This window comes from Canis aureus, chromosome 5 (genome assembly GCF_053574225.1).
Source record: "Canis aureus isolate CA01 chromosome 5, VMU_Caureus_v.1.0, whole genome shotgun sequence".
NCBI classification, from domain to species: Eukaryota; Metazoa; Chordata; class Mammalia; order Carnivora; family Canidae; genus Canis; species Canis aureus.
Window position 1 is genome coordinate 59508803 of NC_135615.1, and position 21827 is coordinate 59530629.

The following is a 21827-nucleotide window of genomic DNA, read 5'->3' on the forward strand; positions in this document are numbered from 1 at the left end:
AGAGGCTTGAGCACCATAGCCAGCAGGGCTGGGCTGGCCCCTTAAGGGAACTGGCTAGGGGTGGGTACCACCCTCTTCCCGGTGCTACAAGACTGCCCTCCCCAACCCCATGGGGGTTGTGCTGGCCTCCACCTGGTCTGGCCTCGGCCTCAGCAGGGAATGTGCACAGGGGCTCAGTGGGGCCCTCTCTCCAACTAGGGCTGCCACAGGAGCAGAAGGGGTCAGCGCTGGGGGATCCTCCTGGGAGGAGGGCCACTGCCCTTCCAGCCCTGTCCCAGGAGGCCTCCTGGAGGCGTTGGGGAGGGTGGTGGGCTCAGTGGTGGCCAAGCCTGTGAGGCTTGGGGTCCTGGCACCTGGAAGCATACAGCTGTCGGCCGGCCCCTGAGGCATCCGCAGGACAGCTGGGAGCGTGGCTGAGATGGAGGGGATGGGCTGGTGGGGCCCACCCCTCTCCTGTCTCCCTTAGCCTTGGAAGAGGGGGGTGCCTCCGCTCCTCCCCCAGCGTGCTCTGCACTGGCCCCTTCCGGCAGGCCGGGCACTCTGCTGCCCCCAGCTGGCCACACTGCCTCTTGGCTCAGAGGGGCCAAGACAGGCCAGTCCTGGGCCTGAGCGAGCTGAGCTGCGTGGCCAGAGAATTCCCCTCCAGGCAAAGAAACCAGGGAATAGTTACAAATTTAATAAAATTGACCTTATAAATTACACCAGCAGCCCCAGGGCGCTCTTTGCTGCCCCAGGAAGCGGGAGTTGGCAAAGCTGGGCAGCCGCTGCTGGGGAGAAGTTGTCTGAGAGCTCGGGGGCTGTGCAGGTGGCTGGTGGGCCAGCGCTGCCGCCTCCAGGGTGGCCACAGGGCTGCAGCGGGGGCTGGGCAGAGGCTCCTGGGCCCAGGAGCGCACAGGGGACAGGATTAGGGGCTGAGGCCAGGCCGAAAGCTCCTCAGTCCAAACTGGCCATGAGTAGGTGCAGCTCTCGGAAGGCGCTGCCATGACGGCCACTCAAACTTGACTTGCTCTTGACGAGGCCACTGATGCTCTTGAGCTGCTTGTAGCAGAGCCGGCACTTGTGTAGCCTGTGGGCAGAGAAGTAGTGCATGAAGGGCTAGGCCCTTTCCTGCTGAACTACTCCCGCCCTCCTCTGGGAGGCTGGCCGAGGCCCAGGGTACAGGACCCACCCAGGCCAGGCCACGGACAAGCCCAGGCACAACCTCCTCTGTGGGCTATTCCAGCAGAGCCATCAGCAAGCAGGCTGGGCCCCCAGACCTGTGTACCCCAACATTCACACCCCACCTGGCCCCTCACCTCTCCTCCCGGCTGATGTCTACACCCACAGAGGGGGGTGCTGCTAAGATGTCAGTGATCAGGGGCAGAAACCGCTGCAGGATCAGCTTCAGGGAGGTGCAGCCGGTCTGGACATAGCTTCAGAGGCAGATGGACAGAGCCACAGAGAGAAAGATGGAGAGCAGGGTACACAAAGACAGAGGGGGTAGGCAGGGGGCCAGGGGCAGCACAGGCCTGTGTGCACCATGGCTTCCCACCTGCAGGGGACAGCACTGCTACACACCCACCTCCCAGGGGCACTGGCCTTGGGGGGTCCTTCCCATTGTCCCTCCCCGTCCCTGTGGTAAGGCAGGTATGGCTTCCCTACATGTACCTCTCATACTTGCTCTGCAGAAGTTTCTCGATCTGCGGCAAGACCGTGGTGCACAGATCCAGCTTCCACAGGGAGCTGAGGAGAGGACCAGGGACAGGTACCCTCAGCACCTGGCTCCACTCACTCGACCCGCTCCGCCCACCACGCCTACTTACGCTTTCTGGTTGACAATGTTAAGGAGGTCCACGACCACGGACAGGTCATTGATGGCCACAGCTGAGTCCACTGACGTCTATGCAAACAGAGCACCTGTCAGAGGGGCCTGGAGCCCCTGCCCGGGGAGTGGCGTCATGATGGGCTTTGTTGTGGGGTGTTAACAAGACTGTAGCTAAAATGATGGGTGAGGCCAGGTCCGTAAAGAAGCGCTCAATAAATGATGACGATGATGGCATGAAATCAGCCAGAGTGGTGACAGGGGCCCCTCTGCCCTTGTGCAGCCGCTGTCTGGGGTCAGCCCAAAGCCTGGGGGAAAAGTGCTTGCCTTGATGTCACCCGTGGTCCACACAGCCCGCACGGTGTCCAGGTTCTTGTGGCGGCTGGTAAGTACCACACACATGGTGTCATGGCCTTTGCGGATCTGTGACATGGCGTCCTCGTCGACCAGCTCCACCTGCTGGGGGATCTTCACGGCCTGCGTAGGACGAGTGCCCAGGTGCCAACGGTGACGTTCTGTCCTTGCCCCACAGGCTTCCACCCTGCCCCGGGGCTGGGCCCCCACTCACGGGCAGGAAGTCAGATGCCTTTAGCCCGATGGGCTCATTCCGGGTAGCTGGGATGATGGCAGGCTCAGCCTTGGGCGCAGGAGTGGAAGTGACAGCCGGGGGCCGGAGCAGGACCTCGAGCTGTTGGGGCTGGAGCTCAGTGGGTGGCCAGCCTGAGGCCCCCTCTCCGCCCACCCTGGCACGGAGGGCCCCTCTCCCAGCCCTACCATGCCCTCTCCACCCAGACATACATTTGGCACCGGGAACTGCGAGTCCGTGGCTGGGCTGGGCTTTGCCACCTCCTTGGCTGTGGCCATGTCTGGAGGCAAAAGGGAAAGATCTTTGGGTCGGGTCAGGCCAGAGGGACTGGCTGGGGAAGAAGGCGGGGCTTATGGTGGGCCTCTGGGCTGCATCTGTTAACTGGGGGGATGAAGCAGGAGCCAATGGGGCAACTGGGGAAGGAGACAGCAGCAGTGTGTATGTGGGGGGAGAGGTGGGGAGACTCCTGGGGAGGCTTGAGGGTGGGGGCTAGATGTTCCCTCCCTTTCTCCACCCACTCACCCACAAATCTGGCAGAAAGCAGGTGTCAAGCACTGCCTGCAGATGGGAGCCAGGGAGCTCCCAGGAGTGGCCTGGCCCCTCACTGGGAATGGAGTGTGTGTGCTGGGGTGGGCTGGCAGTGAGTGCATGGTGAGCAGGAAGCACAGGAAACCCCACGTGCAGGGGGAATGAGAAGATGGCCCATTGAAGAGGAAGCCAGGTGAAGGGGAGGGCTGGTCTGTGGGACAAGGGTGCCCCACCCCGGCTTCTTCTCCAATCAGAAAGCAGATCATGTTTTCTCCCAGCAGCAAAACCCAAATCCCCAGCTAGGGCCTGGCTTCCTGCTCCCAGACCCCAGGGAGCCCTGCCCCTCTGCCTCCACCCCCTCCCCACCTGTGGCTCTCCCCAGCTCCTCCCTCTCCTACAGGCCCTCAGCAGCTCTCTCTCACCAGCCCCGCCCTTGCCTCCACGGTGCTGTCCCATCTACAGACAGTCCCATCTACAGTCCCATCTGGCTGCCTCCTGCCCTCCTCACTAGGGTGCAGGCTCCTGAGGACAGCACCTGCCTGCCTTGCTCATGCACCAGAATCTAGGGTGGAGCCCAGCGCACAGTAGGTGCTTTTAGGTGAGCATAGGAAAAAGATCTGGTGGGAGAGAGGCTGGAGCTGGTGCCCCCAGGAGGCCAGGCTCTGTACTCACCGTCCTCAGGGGGTGCTGGGAAGGGCTCACTTCTTCGGGGTGGTGTCCGACCTGCAGAGGCAAAGAGGGCTGGGGACTCTCCCGTTGGCCAGCCCGGGGTCCTGCCTGAGCCTTAAGGGCCAGGCTGGCCTGGGACACGGGGGACGGGAGGTGGCTCTCTGGTACACACACAGCTGCAGACTCGTGACCCTGTTCCCGGTCCCAGGAACCCTCAGGTCTGCCCCCTCCCATCTACTTGCCCCCATGGGGCCTGCCTTTGCTCAGGGCGGGCTGCCAGGCCTCTTCTGGGGCCTTGAGGACCTGGGAACGGAGCCGGGGCCCAGGTGTGAGCTGGGAACCCAGCGTCGGAAACAGAGCGACATTGACACTGTCCCCGACAGTGACACTGTCACTGACATTGACACCGTCTGTCTCTATGCACAGATGGGACGTTCGGCTAGGTGGGTGGGGGGCGGGGGGGCAGGCCTCACTGATGCTGTTCTTGGGCTGGAAGATCTCGTTGTACTCCTCGGTGTTCTGGATCTCGGCCCGAGACTCCCGCTCGTCCCGGTCGTCCTCGCTGCTGGGGCTTCGGCGCTCACTCTCTGAATTCTGCTTCACCCTGTGGGGCAGGGCCAAGGCAACGGGAGGCCAGCCCAGTGAGCTGCAGCTGGGCTCCCCCAAAACCTCCCCAGTGCCAGCCTGCCTCCCGAGCCCTCTGGGCCCTGAGCACCCCACCTCTGAGGCTTGTTGCAGGCTGTGCTGGGCCGTTCATAGATGCGCCGAAGAGGGGCACTGGGGTGGGCTGGCTGCTGTGCCAGGGGCCGGCTGTCCTGCACAGGGTCCTGGGCCACCGTGCCTGTCCTGGTGACCCGTGTCAGGTCCACCACATAAGAGGAGACGTTGCTCTGGGAGAAGGCCACGCCTATCTGCAGGAAGTGGCGGAGCTGGGGTGTGGGTGCGCAGGACCCCAGCAGGGCTCAGGGAGAAGCAGGGGCCTGAGGGGAGGCAGTGAGCAGCCAGGGGAAGGGCAGGTGGCAGCTCTCTCACCAGCTGGTCGTTGCAGACAGCCAGGTCAGCCACCTTGCCCCAGCTGACTAGGACGACGTCAAAGCAGCGCTCAGGCTCCCAGCCGTAGACGCGCAGTGAGTCCTGGCAGCCACTGTATAGGCAACAGCCATCGGGGTTGAAGAGGACGCTCCTGGGTAGGCGAGAGTGGGGGGTGGGTCTCAAGAAATCCGGGAAGGCTGTAGGGAGCCCCGGAAAGAGGGAGCAGGAGCGGTGATGGGAACGGCTCACCCCTGCCCCATACCTACATCCAACCACCTTGGGAGGAGGGCTCAGACCCACCACCCAGCTGCCTGCATACCTGACAGGCCCTGGTTCTCCTTCGATGCAGCTCACCACCTGGAACTTCTCCAGATCCCAGAACCGGATGGTCCTGCAAAGGCAGCCAGGCTATATTGGGTAGCCGGTGTCCCCATCCAACCCCCATGCAGGCCCACAGCCCAGGAAGCCCGTTTCTCTGCAAACAGCTGTCCCCCTGGGTTGTGGCCACTAAGAGCAATGCCTGGGATTGCGTGGCAGGTGGAGGGATTTGGCAGGTGGGAGGTTAGCATGGACTTTGGATCTGGATATGCCATGACAACCCAGGACACTGGGGCCGGGGAACCAGGGTTGGGGGAGAGATGGGATCAGGGCCTCATCCTGGCTTGGCCGGAAGTCAGGTCAGTCTACAGAGCATCATCAGGCATAGGACACCTCAGGGCAGAGACAGACTGGGACAGACACACACAGAGGACACAGGTGTGAGATGGCAGTCATGGGTGACAAGCCTTGTTCCCCCTCCTTTTCCTCACCTGTCAGAGCTGCCAGAAGCCAGGAGGTACTCATTGGGGTGAAACTCCACCACATTGACAGGCCCTGTGTGGCCAGGGAACTCGGACATCATCTTGCCAGCAGTCAGATCCCAGAGCTGGGACGGGGCGGGCTGGAGGTCAGGACCAGGCCTGGGATCTCGGCTGCCCACTCTCCCTCTACTCCCACCCCTGCTCTTTATCTGCAAGCTGCCTTCCCATCTGATAGGCCTGGGATATGTGAGCCTGATCAGGAAGGAGGTGCAGATCCAGGCTGAGTGTACTCAGCAGGCCCCAGTCCCCAGCCCCAGGCCCTGGTCAGGCCAGGAGTTACCTTCACTGTGTGGTCGTCTGCAGCCGATGCCAACCACTTCCCATCAGGGCTGAACCGGAGGCATCGCACAGCTTGGCTGTGTCCCTGAGAAGACGACAGGGTGCTGGGCTCACTGGAGGGGCCTGGGCCCGATGGGCTGCCCGCCTCCCCACCCTGCTCCACCGGGCCCTTGACCAGCAGGTGAGGCGGAGCCAGACAGCTGTGTGCAGGAGAGGTCGGGGGGACACCTCCACCAGCAGTCACGACTCCGCGGGAAATCCAGATTTCTTGGTCATACAGTTTGGGGAACAACGTATCTTATGCCTCTTTTTTGGAGAGTTAGGTGTCCTGCCTTAATGTCAAGGGTCTAAAAACCAACCAAATTATTCAACTCAGTGCTTCCAAACACCTGTGAACAGGAACCCTCTTCACCTCCCACACCACCAGAGCGTGGAGTGCAGTTTGGTAAACATGGTTCTGGGAGGATTTGTGGAAAGTGGGGGATCCCCCTGCCCCCCATAGCACTCTTGCTCTGCTCTAGATCCTCGTATCTCACTTGGACTCTTGTTTCTCACATTCTCCCCTATGGGGGAAAGCATCCCCTTCCAGCTCCTGCCAAGGTCTGGGTACCGCCCCATGCTCCAACGCTGCTCACAGCATGACCCACCAAGGGTGCCTTCCTTACCCGGTATCGGAAGACACAGCCTTTCCTCCTGATGTCCCAGAGCTGTGGGGGAGGAGCAGAGGAGCCGTCAGGCCAGGTCACAGCCAAGGTGGGCTCAGGCTGCAGAGGCCTCACCAAGCTCTGTCCGGGAGTCCAGGTCAGAGGGTGGTACGTGGACACGAGCAAAGAGGGGTTCTGGGCACCCCCAGGTCATTACTCCCCCAAATGACAGGGATCCGGAAACTACTCACAAAAGCTGGGCATTCTGAGTGGAAATGTCTGGCGAACGTTTCCACATCCCCTCCCTTGGAGGCTGGAGATTCCGCCAGAGAGAGGGAGGACCCTCCCACGGTGCCCAGAGGCCACCTCCACAGGCCAGACACACAGCCCGGAGCCCCCGGGCGGCCCAGCGGGGAGACATGGGGCAGGGCCGAGCCTCACCTTGATGTTTGTGTCCTGTGAACCCGAGGCTACAAACTCGCCATATGGGTGGAAGTCCAGGCTGCAGATGTTGGCTTTGTGGCCCATAAGCGTGCGAAGAACTAGCAAGGAAGAGAGGAGACAGGGGTGTGAGGGGCAAGCCAGACGCCTGGCCGAGGAGGGAACGCTGTGTTCACTCGTGCGTGTGCTTCCAAGCAACTGCACAGAAAACCACAACAGCAAATTGAGCAGAGCCCTACCACCCCAACTACTGACCTTCCTCTTTTTCTCCCGAGAGATGACAGCCATTTCTGTCAGTACCCAAGCCCCCTGTAGCTTGCGCTCTCACAAGGGCACTGCCCCCAAGCCAGCAGGGCTGGAAAGCTACTGCACTCCGTTTGTGGACAGACACACAGCACATGTTCTGCCGACATCCTCAGAGCTGAGACAGGAGGGATGTGGGAGAGGTCCGTGCTGGGGGACAAGCTGCTTGGTTGAAAAGAGAAACCCAGGAAGGCTTTTTGGAGGAGGTGGTAGTTGAGTGGGCCGTCAGTGGGTGAAGGGTGAGGGAGGATATTAGGCATAAGGGAATGGCAGGCAAAGGCCCCAAGGAGGGCAAATGGAGGCCACGCCTGGAGTCGCCGTGGTGCTCACAGCAGCACCTTCTTCTCCCCTCCATCCAAGGGATCTTGAGGATGGCTGTGAGGATGGAAGGTGCTGTGCAAACCAAGAGAACACACAGGGGACATGATTGGGCCCAGTCACCTCCTGCTGCCCTGGGAAACCTCAGCTCCCATCCTTCAAAGTTTTGCTTGCAGCTCTGTGGCCAGGCCCAGCCCAGCCCAGCCTGGCCCAGGCAAAGCCTGTGTTTCTATCTTGGAGTATTCCCTGGTACCACTCAAATTTGCCTCTTCTCTCTGGCCTCAATTCACTTTTTAAAACATTTACAATTCCGCTGTCTGAACGAACCTGATCGTCCCACATGTGCAGGGGCCAAGGGGTGTGGGAATCCAGCCATCCTTAGGTTTGAGCCAAGGTGAAACAGTTGCCTTGTGAGGTAATGAGCTCCCCATTAGAGGAGGTGTTCAAGCAGACTCCAAATGTAATGCTTTTGGGACGAGAGAGCTGAGCTCCAAGCCCTGAGTGACTTAAACTCTATTGGATGATTGTCTCTATCTCCAAGGTTCAGGTCCAGGGCTCTGGAGCCAGACAGAACTGGGAGCAGTGTTGGTTCTGCTCTTTGCTTGCTATGTGACCCTGGGTAACCCCTTACCCTCTCTGAGCCTCATAATGGGCCACAATCAGAGTTAAGAAAACGGACATCAAGTGCTTAGCACGGATGTGCACACAGGAAGTGCTCAGTGAACACCAGCTACAGTGATTCCTGCTCTAACTCCTTTCTGTCCTGAGAAAGAAAGGTTCACCTTAGTGAACCTTCTCTCCTCTGGTCTCAGAGCACATGTCCTGGTTCTCTGTCTTCTGGCACCAGTGGTGACCATTACCCAGTGCCATGGCCATCTGAGTGCCTCCGTCGTCCCCAGGATGTCTGCTGAGCGCTTCCGGTGTGCCGAGAACAGCCTGAATGACTGCAGCACATTCGCTCCCCCACCCCCAAACACCACCAGGAGGTGGGCGACAGCCTGAGGCTCAGAGGATGAAGCAGCTTGCCTCAGGCCGATAGGCAGGCACAGAGCCAGAATTCAAAGCGGGCATCGGAGTCTCAGAGTCTCGGAGTTTCAAGAAGCATGCTTTACCATGTGACCCTTTACCTGAGTCAAGGGAGCTCCTCTGTCTGGGCTCCGAAGACAGAGCCAGACACACCTAAGGGTAGGATCAAATCAGCTGCTCTGGCCATTACCCGCCTCGAGACAAAGTGCCTACCTCTGCCCACGGCCCACCACATCCACCCCTCCGACCTGGTGCCACTCCGCAGCAGGCCCTGTCCACTGCCGAGCTGGGACTGAGCCACCATTACATCCTTCACAGAGTGAGACAGGCGCCAACCACACCAGGACCTCAGCAGCTCCTCCCCACTCTCTGGGGCCGGCATATGCCCTCGGGGCCCAGGCACTGCTTTGCGGGCCAAGTCGGGGCCCAGAGGGCGCAGACGCAGGCTGGTTCCTGCCCCAGCCCACCGGGCTTCCCCGATCCTGCCCTGCCCCGATGGGACATGGCAGGCTCCACCCCTGTGTGGACCAGACTCATGAAACACAGGCTGCCTCCCCGTGGCATGGCGGGGCCGACCCACCCCTACCCTCTGGCTGTGTGGTGGAAAGCAGGCAGGACCACATTCTTCCGGCGTGACTTCTGCCCCTGCTCCTCTGTCCCAGGAGTGCTCTTGGAAGCCTCCTGCTGTGGGACTCAGTCAGAGGATCCGGGGTGGCAGGCATCCTGGGTCTGCCGTCTGCCCTGCATGGGGACCTCCAAGCCCTCCCAGCTGAGTAGCTGTTCAACCTCTGCCTGAGTCGGGATGGGCTGCCTCTCAGGGCAATGCACGTGACCATCAGGTGGCCCTTTCAGAAGTCCCTCCGCAAGGGGTGCCGATCTGCCTGTCACCCTCACTCACACTGTGGTGTGGGTGGCGGCCTGAGGTCTCAGCTCTTCCCACCAAGGCTGCAGAGGGCAGGTTTCTGATCCATCACCGAACCCCAAAATGGGAGAGGGAACAGCACTGGGATGAGAGTCTGGATGCCAGGATTTGAGTCCCAGGCTCTGCCACCCCTGCCACGGGGTCTTTATCAAGCTTGGGGACCCACCTTGGGCCCCAGTTTGGCTGTGTGTCAAATAAGGGGGACCTGCCGATCCAGGTCTGCATCAGAGTCATCTGGAAAGCCAGATTTGGGGCCTCCACCAGTACTAAGTCAGGCTCTCTGCTTGTAATGAGTTCCCGGTGGAGCAGCCGACCCTGAGAGTCTAGGACCCAGGAACTCTAGAGGTCTTTGGTTCTCATTCTGCGCCCACCTCAAGGAACTCCTCACATTTCTCTTATGTATGAAGGAGCCCTGGCTGGGAAAGCATGGCACCCTTGGCTTCTCTCTTCTGTCCCTTGCTCCTCAGTGAATGGTGAATGGCTGGTGCTGTCCACTGGGCTTCAGATGCAGGCAAGGACTTCCCAGGAAGCCAGCTGCCTTCTGCCGGAGCCGGCTTTCTCAGCTGGAGCCCAGCCAGCTGGGCGGCGTGCTCCTCCCTGGCCCCTTGAGTCCAGCAACAGCCAAACACAGCGTGCCCCGGCTCTGGCACGTGGCCACGTAGCAGGAACACGCGCTGAGATGCTAAGCCTGTGGCCCGGTTTGTTATCTCACAGGCTCTGTCTCACACATGCAGCCCATCACCAGGTGGGCGAGGATCACCCGAGAAGCCCAGGGGCAACATCTCTCTTGGGGACCACCTACGCAAGAAGAGCCCCGTCCTTGAGCAGAGAGAACCCAGCCACTGGGCCTGTGCGGCTGATGGCTGCTGTCCTGCTACAGAGGTAGAACACAAGCGCAGGAGAGGCCCAGAGACCTCTGAGTCTCAAACAGGCAAAGGGGCTCTTTTCCAGAAAAAGCAGCGGGGGGGCCTCCGCTGGAAGGTCCAGGCTAGATGCTGGCAAAAAGCAGTGAGCAAAGAGGTTGAGGTTTACTAGGACCTCTCAGTGCTGCTCTGCATAGTGTTCCGAAAAAAACGTTGAATTAGCTGTCAACATTTAGAAATGGTGGTGGGGGTGGGGGGTGGATTCCACTGAAATTTCCAGATTCTCAGCTTCTCTTGAAAAATTTGTATGGCTGGCAACACTGGGCCCACACTGCAATGTGGCTGTACCCAGAGAGGCTGAGAGGTAGCGTCCCCTTTTCAGGAAGGTGAGGCTCCCCACGTGGCCCAGAACCAAAGACGCAAGTTTACTTGCCAAAAGAACCCAGCAAGGATCTAGCATACGACCAAGAACCATCACTACAAAACCCCAGGACTCCAGGACAAAGGGCCTACAAGCTTGCAGAGAGACAGGAGAGGCAGGTCCCAGGAGGTGACAGCAGGGACCTCCCGATGGCTGCCAAAGAGGAGCCTAACTTGCAACACAGCTGCACCCACAAACTTCTGAGGGAAAACGATTTCTGATCTAGACTTCTACAAACTCTAAAAAATAGATTTAAAAAAAAAAAGGATGAGGGTAGAATAGAGTCATTTCCAGCCACGGATAGCCTCTAAAACTGTGCCTGTCACGCATGCTTTACGCATGCTTTCTCAGCCAGCTATGAAAGAACAAGCTCTGGCAAAAAAGAGACAGAAGACTGAGAGAGATGATAATGAGGACTCTGGCACAGCAGAGAGACGGGGAGAGTTCCCCGAAGACAAGGCGGCCCCAAGGTGACCACCAGGTTGCAGGCCCCAGGTACTCCCCCACCATGGGGACCCAGGGGACCGAGGCTCTGATGAGAAGAGACGCCTCCTTCATGGGATGGCTTTGAGAGTAGCTCAAGGAGGAGGCTTACTCTTCTGGCAGAGAATTTGGGGATGAATTAGTAACAAAAATGTATAACACATACAGGTGAGAAAAGGACAATTATTAACTCCAGAATGATAATATTCTGTGGCTGTGAATAATATCTCTGTGGTCCTGGTACTACAAACCCTGACTCTTTACATGGTGAAATTAGGAGAACAGTGGGGCAATGCTGGAAGTGACCGCGGGGGAGGGGGGGACAGCTTTAGGAGAGCTCACTTCTTTTTAAGATTTTATTTTTGTAAGTAATCTCTACATCCAACATGAGGTTCAAACGGACAACCTCAAGGTCAAGAGACACGTGCTCCACCAGCTGAGCCAGCCAGGCATCCTTAAGAGAGCTAACTTGTCTTGTACGAGAGGGAGGCAGCAAGAGACGTACACAAGAGACAGGAATTGCCATAATACCATGTCACTTAGAAAAGCGGAGGTAGCAAGACACCGGGTAGAAGAACAGAAGGCCGAGGCCTCTGCAGAATGGGAAGGAGTGGGGTGAAGGCTTCTCCTTTCCATTGCAGTTATTTGTAGAATAGAATGTAGTTATTCCATTTGACTTTTTAAACTAAAATAACTTCTACAAAGATGAAAACTGAATGAAACAAAGTTCAAGGAGACAGAGGATCTGGCTGCCCTAGCCCCCATTCCCGTGGGCGATGGTTACTGAGGCTAAGAGGCGGCCGCTCCACGTCAGGGCACACACCCTAGTTCTCCCCACAGGCCTCCTAGCTTGTTTACATGTTCCACGTGGCCCCTGGTGGCACCTGCTGTTCTTTCAGGTTCTGAATCTACACCCACCCACCCATCCATAGTGGACCATCTGGAAATTTCCTGCTGCCTCCCGGGTGTCGGCATGCAGAGACAGCAGTATATGTCACTGCTGCCAGACTCCTGGGAGTCTCCAGGAGGGAAGTACCCAATGCAGTCAGGACAGGCTTCCTGGAGGAAGCAGCTCAATAGCAGAGCCTGAGACAACACAGCCACAGGTGTACATGTGGGGAGGGCGAGCACAGATGCCTACTTTTGGCAGCTTCTAGGTCCCAGACGCGGATGGAGCCTGACTGGGAGCCGGCCACGATGAGCTCCTCTGGGGTGTTGAGGCGGACACTCTCCACTGGGGATGTGTGACCCGTCAGGCTCTGTGGAGAGAGGGTGGCAGCTTCAGTGCATTGTGTGGAGAACCCCTCAGCTGCTGCCCCAAATTCTGGCTCCCTGGGAAGAGTATCAGCAAGAGGCTCAAGCAGGGAGGCTACGCTCCACGGAGCCACACCTGGGCTTTCCTGCAGACAGGCTGGGCAGCTGCTTCTCTTGGCCTTAGCTTGCAGGACTAGAAGTGGGCCAGACCCCATTTTTGTTCCAACACCTTCCCACTGTCCACTGTGCCCCTGATATGGGCATCATTTGCCAAAACGGCCCTGGGCCCCTTGCGGGGAGCAGCTGACCCTCTAGCCTTGAGTCCAAACCACCACCAACATATGCTCTGCTTCCATCTCCACTCTGCCTGGCCAAGTCCCTCGGTGGGGAACCCTGACAGCACTGAGGCCTAGCTCGTCAATGGCACACAGCTCACCCCTCCTGGTGATGAGCCAGAATCCCTGGGGACTGCCCCAGTGGGGGACCCTGCCATGTTTCTGGGCGGGGAACTGTGGAACCCAGACAGAGCCTGGCAGTGACCTTACTGGGAAAAAACTCTCACCCAACTCAGTGTAGGCCAGAGCTGGAGCAGGGCTGAGGCGGGTTCTGGCCCAGCCCCTTGGAGGGGTGGGAGGTGCTGGCATTTCCAGCTTTCTGGAGAGAAGGGCAGAATCTGAAGTCCATGGCATCTGTCACTCCCCGCACAGCACTGGTCACCCCAAAGCACAGTGGTGACTCCATCATTGTTTGCTAAGACAATGTTTCTGTGGGGCAGTGAAGGGGGGATGGGAAGAGAAACTGCTCCTCAGCACAAATGTCAAAAGGCCAGACGGTCACAAGCAGCTTGTGGGACTCCCAGCCATCACTGGCAGGAGTAGAAATGGGTATAAACTCCACGGAAGGCAACTGGGCAAAATCTGTCCACATTTAGAAATGCACCTCCCCTGCACATCTGCAACTCCATCCCTGGGAGCCGACCCTGCAGGTGTTCAAACACATGGCAAACAAAGTAGACCCAAGGTCATTCGCTGCAGTGAATCTTTTTTCACAAAAGACCCAAAGCCACATAAAGGCCCAACAGAGAAATGGTCAGCTAAGCTGTGGTCACCCATGCTATATTTGGCTATAAAAATGGCTATAAAGGGGGATCCCTGGGTGGCTCAGTGGTTTGGCGCCTACCTTTGGCCCAGGGCGTGATCCTGGAGACCCGGGATCGAGTCCCATGTCAGGCTCCCTGCATGGAGCCTGCTTCTCTCTCTCCCTGTGTCTCTGCCCCCCCCCACCCCCGCCACCTCTCTCTCTCATGAATGAATAAATAAAATCTTTATAAAAAAATGGCTATAAAATGAACAAGGCGACCATCTGAATATGTAAGATTAAACTCCATGACACTTGTAAGTGGAAAAAGGTAGAGAATGATGTACATAGGATACTGTTTGTGTAAAAAAAAAAAAAAAAAATGGAGGGGGAAGGGAACAGACATACATATTTGCTCACAAATGCAAAAGATCATTCTGGAAAGACACAGGGTCATCAGGAGCTGTGGGCGTCAGGTGAGGAAAGATGGCTTTTCACTGCTTCCTCCATGTCCTTTGGGTACTACAACGACATGAGCTCACACAGGCTTAGAAACACAGGTGAACAGGTCAAGGTGGCCTGTGTGCAGGGGAGCTAGCATGTGCCTAAATCCGAGGGTGAGCACGAGCTTGGTGGCTTTGCAGCACTCAAGAGGCCTGGTACACAGGCTGACTTCAGTATAGAAGGGGGAAGAGAGCAGGGGGTCCCTTCAGGCCCATTTTGGCCAGTGTTTGTTTGTTGGTGTGTTTCCAATCTGTATATGTTACTTTGGCATTTTGGGGGTGGGGGTGAGGGTGGGACATACCAGGACCCTGAAAACAAAGTGAAATAAAACAAAGCAACTATAATTCTATTCTTCACCTGGGGCCCTGGATCAGAAGAATGTTAATACCCTATGCTGGCAAGGTCACGAGGGAGGAGAGGGCAGGTTCTGGTGCTACTGGAGAGGATGTAAATTGATTTCTAAAGGGCAATCTGGCAATATGTTTTGAAAGCTTTTTAAAAAGTGCACACCCTTAGATAGTGCAACCATCACAGATCTGCTCAAAGATTGAGGTTGATGAAGACATTTACCTCTGTGGCTGAGCAGAGCCAAAACTCTGGAAATGACTTCTCTGCTGGGAACAGGGCATGGCTAAGCCAATTCTAGCTCATGCCTACAGGGATACCATGAAGTTGTCAAAAACCACGGTGTTAGGAGGATATCTGTTGACACCGGAAAATGCCCGCACATGATAAAGATTGCTATCTTTGAAACCCAGGCTACAGAAGAATAAGACAGTGTTCCAAAAATATGTTGTTCTATATTTACGTGGTCCCCACGTGTGCATGTGTGCATGTGTGTGCACATGTGTATATGTGTACAGGTGTGTGGAAGCATATGAATTTCTATCAGCACCTAGAAGGATGTGGACCAAAATACCAACTGCAGCAGTCTCTGGATGATGGAAACAGATATAATTCATTTTTGTATTTTTCCTTCCTTTATGTTTTCCTGTTTTGGAAGACAGTTTTTGGCAAGGAATTTGTTGTGTGACCAGGAGAAAAATGCTGTTAAAGAAACAGCTCTTTAATCAGCTTCAACCAGTGCTCTCAAATCCTTTCTGTGCAACCAGACAGGGAATGATTCAAAGTAACCTCCAAGTACAGCTGACAGGTGGGTGGATGGGCCAGTGGGCAAGCCTCAATCTCCAGCCCATGGGCTTATTTTAGCTTTCTTGCATAGGCTCCCTGGAATTCTGTCCACCACCAGGGGACTCACCCATTCCTGAGGGCCAGCCACTGTCCCAGTCATCCTGGGGGCACTGATGCTATGCTGTGTTCCCCTAGCTTCTGGCTGGGTGCCCCAGGCTCCTCAACCCCTGACCCCACCCTTCCCACAGTCTCCTCCCTGGACCTTTGTCCTGTTTCCCACCGTTCAGCGAGGCTCACCATGATGCAGTTGGGTTTGTTGATGGACCACAGGTTGACACGGCAGTCATCTCCACCAGTAGCCAGCAGCCTCCCAGAGGCTTTGCCCAGCACCAGCGAGGACACATTGCTGGCGTGGGCGACAATCTCCTCTACACAAGGAAGGACAGAAGGAGAAGGCAGTCAGAGGGCTAAATGTGGTCATGTGGAGGAGGGCCAGACCCTGCCCAGTACAGCCCCTGGTCCTGGTACCCAAAGTCCAGGTGTAAAGGTCCACCCACTTCAGCTCCCTTTGGTGCCAGACACCCCGACACAACCCCAGGAGCCTGGCTGCTTGGGCAGGCCTTGCACCAGGCAGGAATGAAACGACTATTTCCCAACTTCAAGTATTCATGTCCCCCCTTCAGGCCTCAAGGTTTGCTCCTCTTTCTGCACATGAACTGGTAATATTATTATGCTCACTCTGCTCAATTTAAAAAATTGACTTGCCCCTTTTGTATTTAGCTCTGTCTGAATAAAGATAATTAAGTAATAAAATCCATAAAGTTATAAGATTGATATATCTATTATACTTTTCCTAGACTACAAAACAAAAAAACAAAACCAATTATTAAAATGAAAAACACTGACCCAAGCAACCATCTAAGCATCTGCTGCTGCTGCTTGCTATGCACATAAACCCACTCTGGGGAACATGCTTTGAGAACCAGTCAGGTCAACTCTAGACAAGCTGTCTCCAAGTGAGCTCCCCCAGGCCTTCAGCCCACAGTGTCAGAATCACAGACCAGGTTCTGGTCTGAGCTCTGCTTGCTGAAGGCTGTGTGGCCTTAGACCAGTCACTCACCCTCCCTGAGGGCTGGGTTCCTCATCTGGTAAACGGGGATAATAACAGTGCCTGCCTGGTTTACTGAGCTGCCAGGAGCCACTGACAACAGGCTAGAAGCTGTGCTCTGTGGTTCTTCATCTGGCTAAGGCATGGACGGTGGACACTGGGGCCCCTGGCAGGGACAGGAGGATGGGAGGCCAGAGGGCGCCGGCTGAGGGGCCTGGGTGGGAGTGAGGGCTGGTCACAGTGGGCAGCCGTGAGGGCCCTGGCCTGGACTGCTGGGGGGAACCGCGGGGCAGCAGACACCAACCAGAGGGGCTCGTCAATGCTCCAAAGGGAACAGACATGAGGACCCAGAGGCAGCCCAGGCCTTTAAGCCAGGCCCTCAGTGAGATTCTAGGAATGAGGAGGAGAAAAGACAGGTCTCTTCACACCAGCAAAGGGAAGACCCCAGTGTGCCGACACCTGGAGACAACTGGGAGGCTGGCTTAGGTGACACCGAGAAGGGCCTGCAGTCATTCCGTAGAGAGCCTCCACCCTGCCTGGGGGTCTCCATGGCAAAGGCTTCAAACCTCAGGGTAGTCTGGAAATGGGGCCCAGAAAGGCTGTCTGTCAGGCAGCATGGCTCAGAGGGGCCATCAAAACTTCCCGGGGCCCAGACCCCAGGCTCCATCTCACAGATGATGCCCCACCTCAGGGCCTCGCCCAGCCCCAGCAGAAGGTGAGAGTCTCCTGCAGGCCCAAACATCAGTGGGGGCCTCGGAGACCCCATCACTGAACCCAAGGGAGCTGAGCCCCTCCCTAGTCCTCATCTCAACTATGGAGTCTTCTGTCCTCTGGACACTGTAGGGACAGATACCTGGGGTGCTCTGGGACTCTAGCCGTAGACTCTTGTCTGTTCAACAGCTTCTGTTGGGCCCTAGTGACTGGCCAACTCTGAGAGAGGGCAAACCACCTTCTGCCTGAGCTCTCTGTTCCCAAGCCTTGGGCCCTCTCCCCTTCTCTGAAGGCACTCCCTAACGTGCACTGCCCTCCACTTGTGCCCTACCTATAAGGCCTGAGTGTCTGCCCTGGCTCTCAGTTTTCCCTGGGAAAGTTCTGGCTGGGCCCTACTTCACCAGGCCTCCTTGAGCACATTACTACCCCTCTCTGGGCCTCAGGACTACTGCCCCTGGAGACAGCCTTTAATGCATAATATAAATGTTTCCTGGGTGCTTGCTCTAGGCCCAACATTGGGGAGCCAGTGGGGAAGGACAGTGAGAAGGTTCCTGTGTTCATGCTACAGCCTGATCAGATGGGTCCTGGGACAGGGCATCCAGCTGAAGACCCACAGACATTGGGGTGAGAAGGATTTAGAGGTTGGGCCCTTCTAGTGGGTCTCAGATCACTACCCTCTAAGCAGCCTGCCTGAGGTCTCCAGCCTGACTGAAGCTCCTGGAGGGGTGAGGGACCAGAGGAAGAGGGAGGTACATCTTGGGCCCTAGGAAGCCTTGGCAGGGGTACTGTCCCCAGTGCTCCCCCTCTGGCCTAAAAGACAGCATCCACCAGTGGCCTAGGCCTGGGTACCGAATTTGGGTGCAAACAAATAAAATCCCTCACAGCATCTCTTGGCAGGCTAGGCTGATGGCTGCAGGCCTGCACCAGCTTCCCAAGCTCAATTGGCATAACCTGGGCCCCACGTCCCAGCCATAGCTGGGGATTCGGCCACAGGTGCTGAGGATTTGCACCATTAATGAAAGGTGAAGAGAACAGGCCTGAATGACACAAGCTGGCCTAGCACCTTCTGATCCTTGCTGGACTCAAGCCACAAGGAACCAGGGGTCATTTGGCTTTGGGCTCTTCAGATAGCTTATACTCACAGGGACTGCTATGCACATGAACTTGTCAGTAAAGCCCAACATACCTGATCATATTACCACTTTGTTTGAACACTCTGATGGCTTGACCTTGCCTTTAAGATAAAGCCAAGGCCTCAGAAGGGCTGGGGTCCTGTGGACATATGCCCCTCAAGACCCCAAAAGCCTCATGTGGCACATTCTCTCCACTGCTGTGTTGCAGCTCATGGGCTCCTTTGAGCCCTTCCACCTTGCTGAGCTTCCTGCCCCAGGGCCTTTGTATGTGCTGTTTAGCACTCCCCTACCCCACCTGCCAGCATCTAGTTAACTGAGTCAAACCACATGTCCCAGCTTGGAATCAGACAAGGAGAAATGGAGGGGTGCGGTTATCTGATTTCTGCCTCTTGCAGTCCCTAGGCTCTGAGCCCCATTGCATAGGGACCTCCCTGACTATCTCCCCAGTGCCTGGTTCTATGCTCAGGCAAGACCAGTTATTGAAGGAATACATAACCTCAGTAAATACAAAGCCACTCTGTCCAAAGTGTACCCTCTTTGGGAGCCCATACAGGGTTCTCTCAGAACCCTAGGGCTAAAAAACAGTTTGAAACTATCCAAAGCTCTCATTTTAGATGTGAAAACACTGATGTCCAGCAAAAGATTTTGCCCAGATTCTCACAGTTAAAAAGTGGAGGGGCCTTGCCCAGTGTTTGAAAACAGCTCAGGGACAGCACATAGCAGAAGGTGACCAGTTTGGGCACAACAAATCTATGTTAACCAGTTACCATAGATGTGGTAAGGCAGTTCCCAAAATAAGATATTGAGGACCCTGGGATCCTCAAGATCCTTTCTGAGGGGTCTAAGAGAACAAAACTATTTTCATAGTAACACCAAGATGGTATTCGACTTTTACACACTTCTTTGCTCAAAAGCATAAAGGAATTTTTTTTTTGGGAAGATACAAAACACGTGATGACACCATCACTAATGGCAGTTGACTGTGGCATTTGATTTGTGTTTTAAAACATCTGATTGTTAATCTCTAACATGTAAATATTGACAACTCCCATGAACAAAAACTTTTTGGGGTCCTCAACAATTTTTAAAACTATAAAGAGGTCCTGAGATCAAAAAGTTTAGAGTTGCTGGTGGAGAATAACGTGAGGGTGGGTGGTGCTGGTGTTCAGTGACATTCCAGAGCCCTGCCAACATCCCTTGGCCTACCCCTCTCCCGCCCCCCAAATGCCCCCATCTCCTGAGGGAAGCCTGACTCCTGAGATGTCTGCAAATGCCGAGAACACCTCTCAGCATCTCTCTCCCCTAGTCCCACGCGTCAGCCTAACTGTACTAAGTGCTTCTTCATGTTCACCACCCTGCTTGGGTCTCACAGCAGCTGTAAAATGAGGGTGTGATTATCTCATTGTATAGACAGGAAATTCACCTCAGAGAGGTTAGGTCACCTATCCAGCGTTACCCAGCTAAGAAGTGCCAAAGTCACGATTTGCATCCTGGTCTATCTTATTCCAAGGCTGGGAGTCTCCCTCTGTGATAAGTACAGGGGACAAATCTTGGGGTCCAGGCCACCCAGCAACAAGCAGCTAACAGGATAAATGGGGTGAGGGGTGGGGGGGAGAAAGAAAGAAAGAAAATCACTTACGTAACTTCCAGGCTGTCTTGGTGACTACAGGAGTGGCCATCCTTCAGTTGGCTGGCACCTGAAGCTCCACGCACTAAATAGACTGCTCTTCTCCTGGGGTGGGGGTGGATCCCCCCCCAGATCCGCCAATCAAGTTGGCAGGGAGTTCTCACACATCCAGGCAGAGGGAATGCCTCGTCTCTCAGCCCTGGACAGCCTCGTGGTGTTAGGTCACAGCAGCCACAGCAGCAGTCTGTGTGTGCCCGTCAGGATCCCGGATTATGGAATGTCAGGCTCGAGCCATGTCAGTTCAACCCTGGGCTGGAACACAAACAGAAGCGATGGCTTATTTGAAAACACTTGGTGGGAGTTCAGGAAGCTCTAGGCTTACAGAATGACAGCCACAGCTCTCGGGATCACCAAGACTGCTTCATAAAGAGACACCCACCATAGCCACCAGAGCAAGGAGCTGCACTGCAAATGGGGTGTGAGAATCTGGAGGGGGCACCTCAGACAGGGTGACTCGGAACACAGGGAGAGAAAGGCCCTCCCAGAGGCCAGGATGATGGGATGGGAGGCGGCTCTGTTCCAGGCGGCTGGCTGCCCCAAGTGCAGCGGCCGCCGCCGCAGTGGGGCGGGGAAGACCACATGTCTGCAGTTGAGATAGATTTCTGGGAGTCACTGTTTCGTCTGACGCTATGGGAAGGAGGTGGAGCCAGGGGCCCAGGAGAGGCACTCCACTCCAGAGACAGGCATTTAAGTCTTCTCTGGGGAGAATGTCAAAGGGGGCCCTGAGGGTCCTATCCCTCCGTTTCTCGTGGCAGGGGAGCTATTCGTGGCCCCTGCAATCCCAAGGACAGTACTGGAACTAGGTCTCCGGTCTGGGCATAGGTCGGTCGGCCTCCTCGACCACAAGGCCGCTTCTTGAGGCCGGCTACCCCCTTCTTCCACGCCTCTTTCCCACGATCCCTCCCTCTCCTCTCCTTCCTCTCGCTCCTGGCTTCCCCAGTTCTACCTCTCTAGTCCTCCGTTCCTTCCCCTTCTCCCAGCCTCCGACGTCCCCCATTCGTGCACATCCTGTGTCCCGGGCCCCTTATCTTGACCCCTGCCTCGCCAGACCCCGTGAATTCCCCTTCCCTTTCTGCTATCAGTACAGCCCATTCATTCACTCTCCTTCCAGGGTCCCTGTTGGTCACTCAGCCCTCTGCGGACCCTCGGCTCCGCTTCCGGCCTACCCGGTCTCCCCCTGCGGCCCCCAGGCCCGTCCCCGCCCGCCCCCCGCCCCCGGCCCCCGGCCCCGAGGCTGCGGCTGGCCCCTCGGCCTCGCCCGATCCTCCCGCTCCTCTCCGCTCGCGGGGCCCGGCTCCAACTTCCCCCCGCCCGGAGCCCTCTCCGCACAGCCCGGCTCGGCCCCGCCTGGCTCGGCCCAGTCCTAGGCCCGGAGCCCCCCGCCCCTCCTCGCCCCTGGCCCACTCCACCTGCAGCTAAGGCTCCGGAGGCCGAGGCTCCGCTCCCGGCGCGACCCCCACTTGCCTCCATCCCCCGCCCTGATTGGCCGCTGCTTGACAACCGACCCTCACAACAAAACCTCCGGCTCAGAGCCCCGCCCCCCTCACCTCCCGCACCAATCAGCCGCCGCGAGCGCTCCGCCTCCCGCCAGGCCTGGCCAATCGAAGCAGGCGCTCCTGCCGCTCTTCCTGAGTACCCGCCCCTACTCCTGAATTGGACTAATCCCGAGGAAGGAGCACTCGAGAGCCGCCCCTCAGCTTCTAATGAAGCGGCGAAGCCTGTCTTTTCCTTGGTCCCGCCTCCGCCTCAGGTTTTCCCATTCCTCTCCTTTTCCTTCTCTCCCTCTTAGTTCGCGTTTGAAACTATTACGAGACAGCCCTCCGATGTCGGCTGCGCCAATCGCTTCAGCGACCGTCCCAATCTGACCAATAAGCGCCCGCCTTATTGGAAAAAAAAAAACCAGTTCCCAGGTAGCCAATGGGAAGGGGCCGTCGGGAGCCGCGTGAAGCCGCGGACCTTCCATCTTGGAGTGGGGCGAGGCGGGGCGAGGGCTTCGCGCTCCGCCGCAGGTCTGCTTCTTCCGCGTGGTCGGGACTTTGCCCCTCT

At 56.9% G+C, this 21827-nt stretch overlaps 1 protein-coding gene across 6 annotated transcripts; it reads right to left on the reverse strand.

Annotated features, from left to right (window-relative positions):
• Window positions 1-661: 661 nt before the first annotated feature.
• Window positions 662-21351, reverse strand: KATNB1 (katanin regulatory subunit B1). 6 transcript variants are annotated; one of them, XM_077898304.1, is made up of 20 exons: window positions 21329-21351; window positions 19734-20033; window positions 15440-15570; window positions 12318-12435; window positions 6841-6941; window positions 6421-6462; window positions 5757-5840; window positions 5426-5556; window positions 4936-5007; window positions 4617-4767; window positions 4305-4495; window positions 4058-4188; window positions 3588-3638; window positions 2600-2667; window positions 2370-2489; window positions 2129-2278; window positions 1803-1879; window positions 1648-1722; window positions 1296-1412; window positions 662-1066 (listed from the first exon to the last, which is right to left on the reverse strand). In XM_077898304.1, the coding sequence occupies exons 2-20, from the start codon at window positions 19771-19773 to the stop codon at window positions 934-936; spliced, it is 1983 nt and encodes a 660-aa protein (XP_077754430.1). In that variant the 5' UTR covers window positions 19774-20033; window positions 21329-21351; the 3' UTR covers window positions 662-933. The 6 variants fall into 6 exon arrangements, with proteins under 6 accessions (XP_077754430.1, XP_077754429.1, XP_077754432.1 ...); XM_077898303.1 differs by lacking the exon at window positions 21329-21351 and adding an exon at window positions 21246-21328; XM_077898306.1 differs by lacking the exon at window positions 21329-21351 and adding an exon at window positions 21191-21326 and having other exon boundaries at window positions 5426-5541.
• Between the last annotated feature and the right edge of the window lie 476 nt (window positions 21352-21827).

Bases quoted from the DNA above. Each gene is read 5' to 3' on its own strand.
- KATNB1 (XM_077898304.1), bottom strand. From the start codon at position 19,773: ATGGCCACTCCTGTAGTCACCAAGACAGCCTGGAAGTTAC. The intron at 4,768-4,935 runs GTATGCAGGCAG...TCGCCTACCCAG, and splicing joins GGAGAACCAGGGCCTGTCAG to GAGCGTCCTCTTCAACCCCG. The intron at 1,413-1,647 runs GTACATGTAGGG...CTGCCTCTGAAG, and splicing joins CTGCAGAGCAAGTATGAGAG to CTATGTCCAGACCGGCTGCA.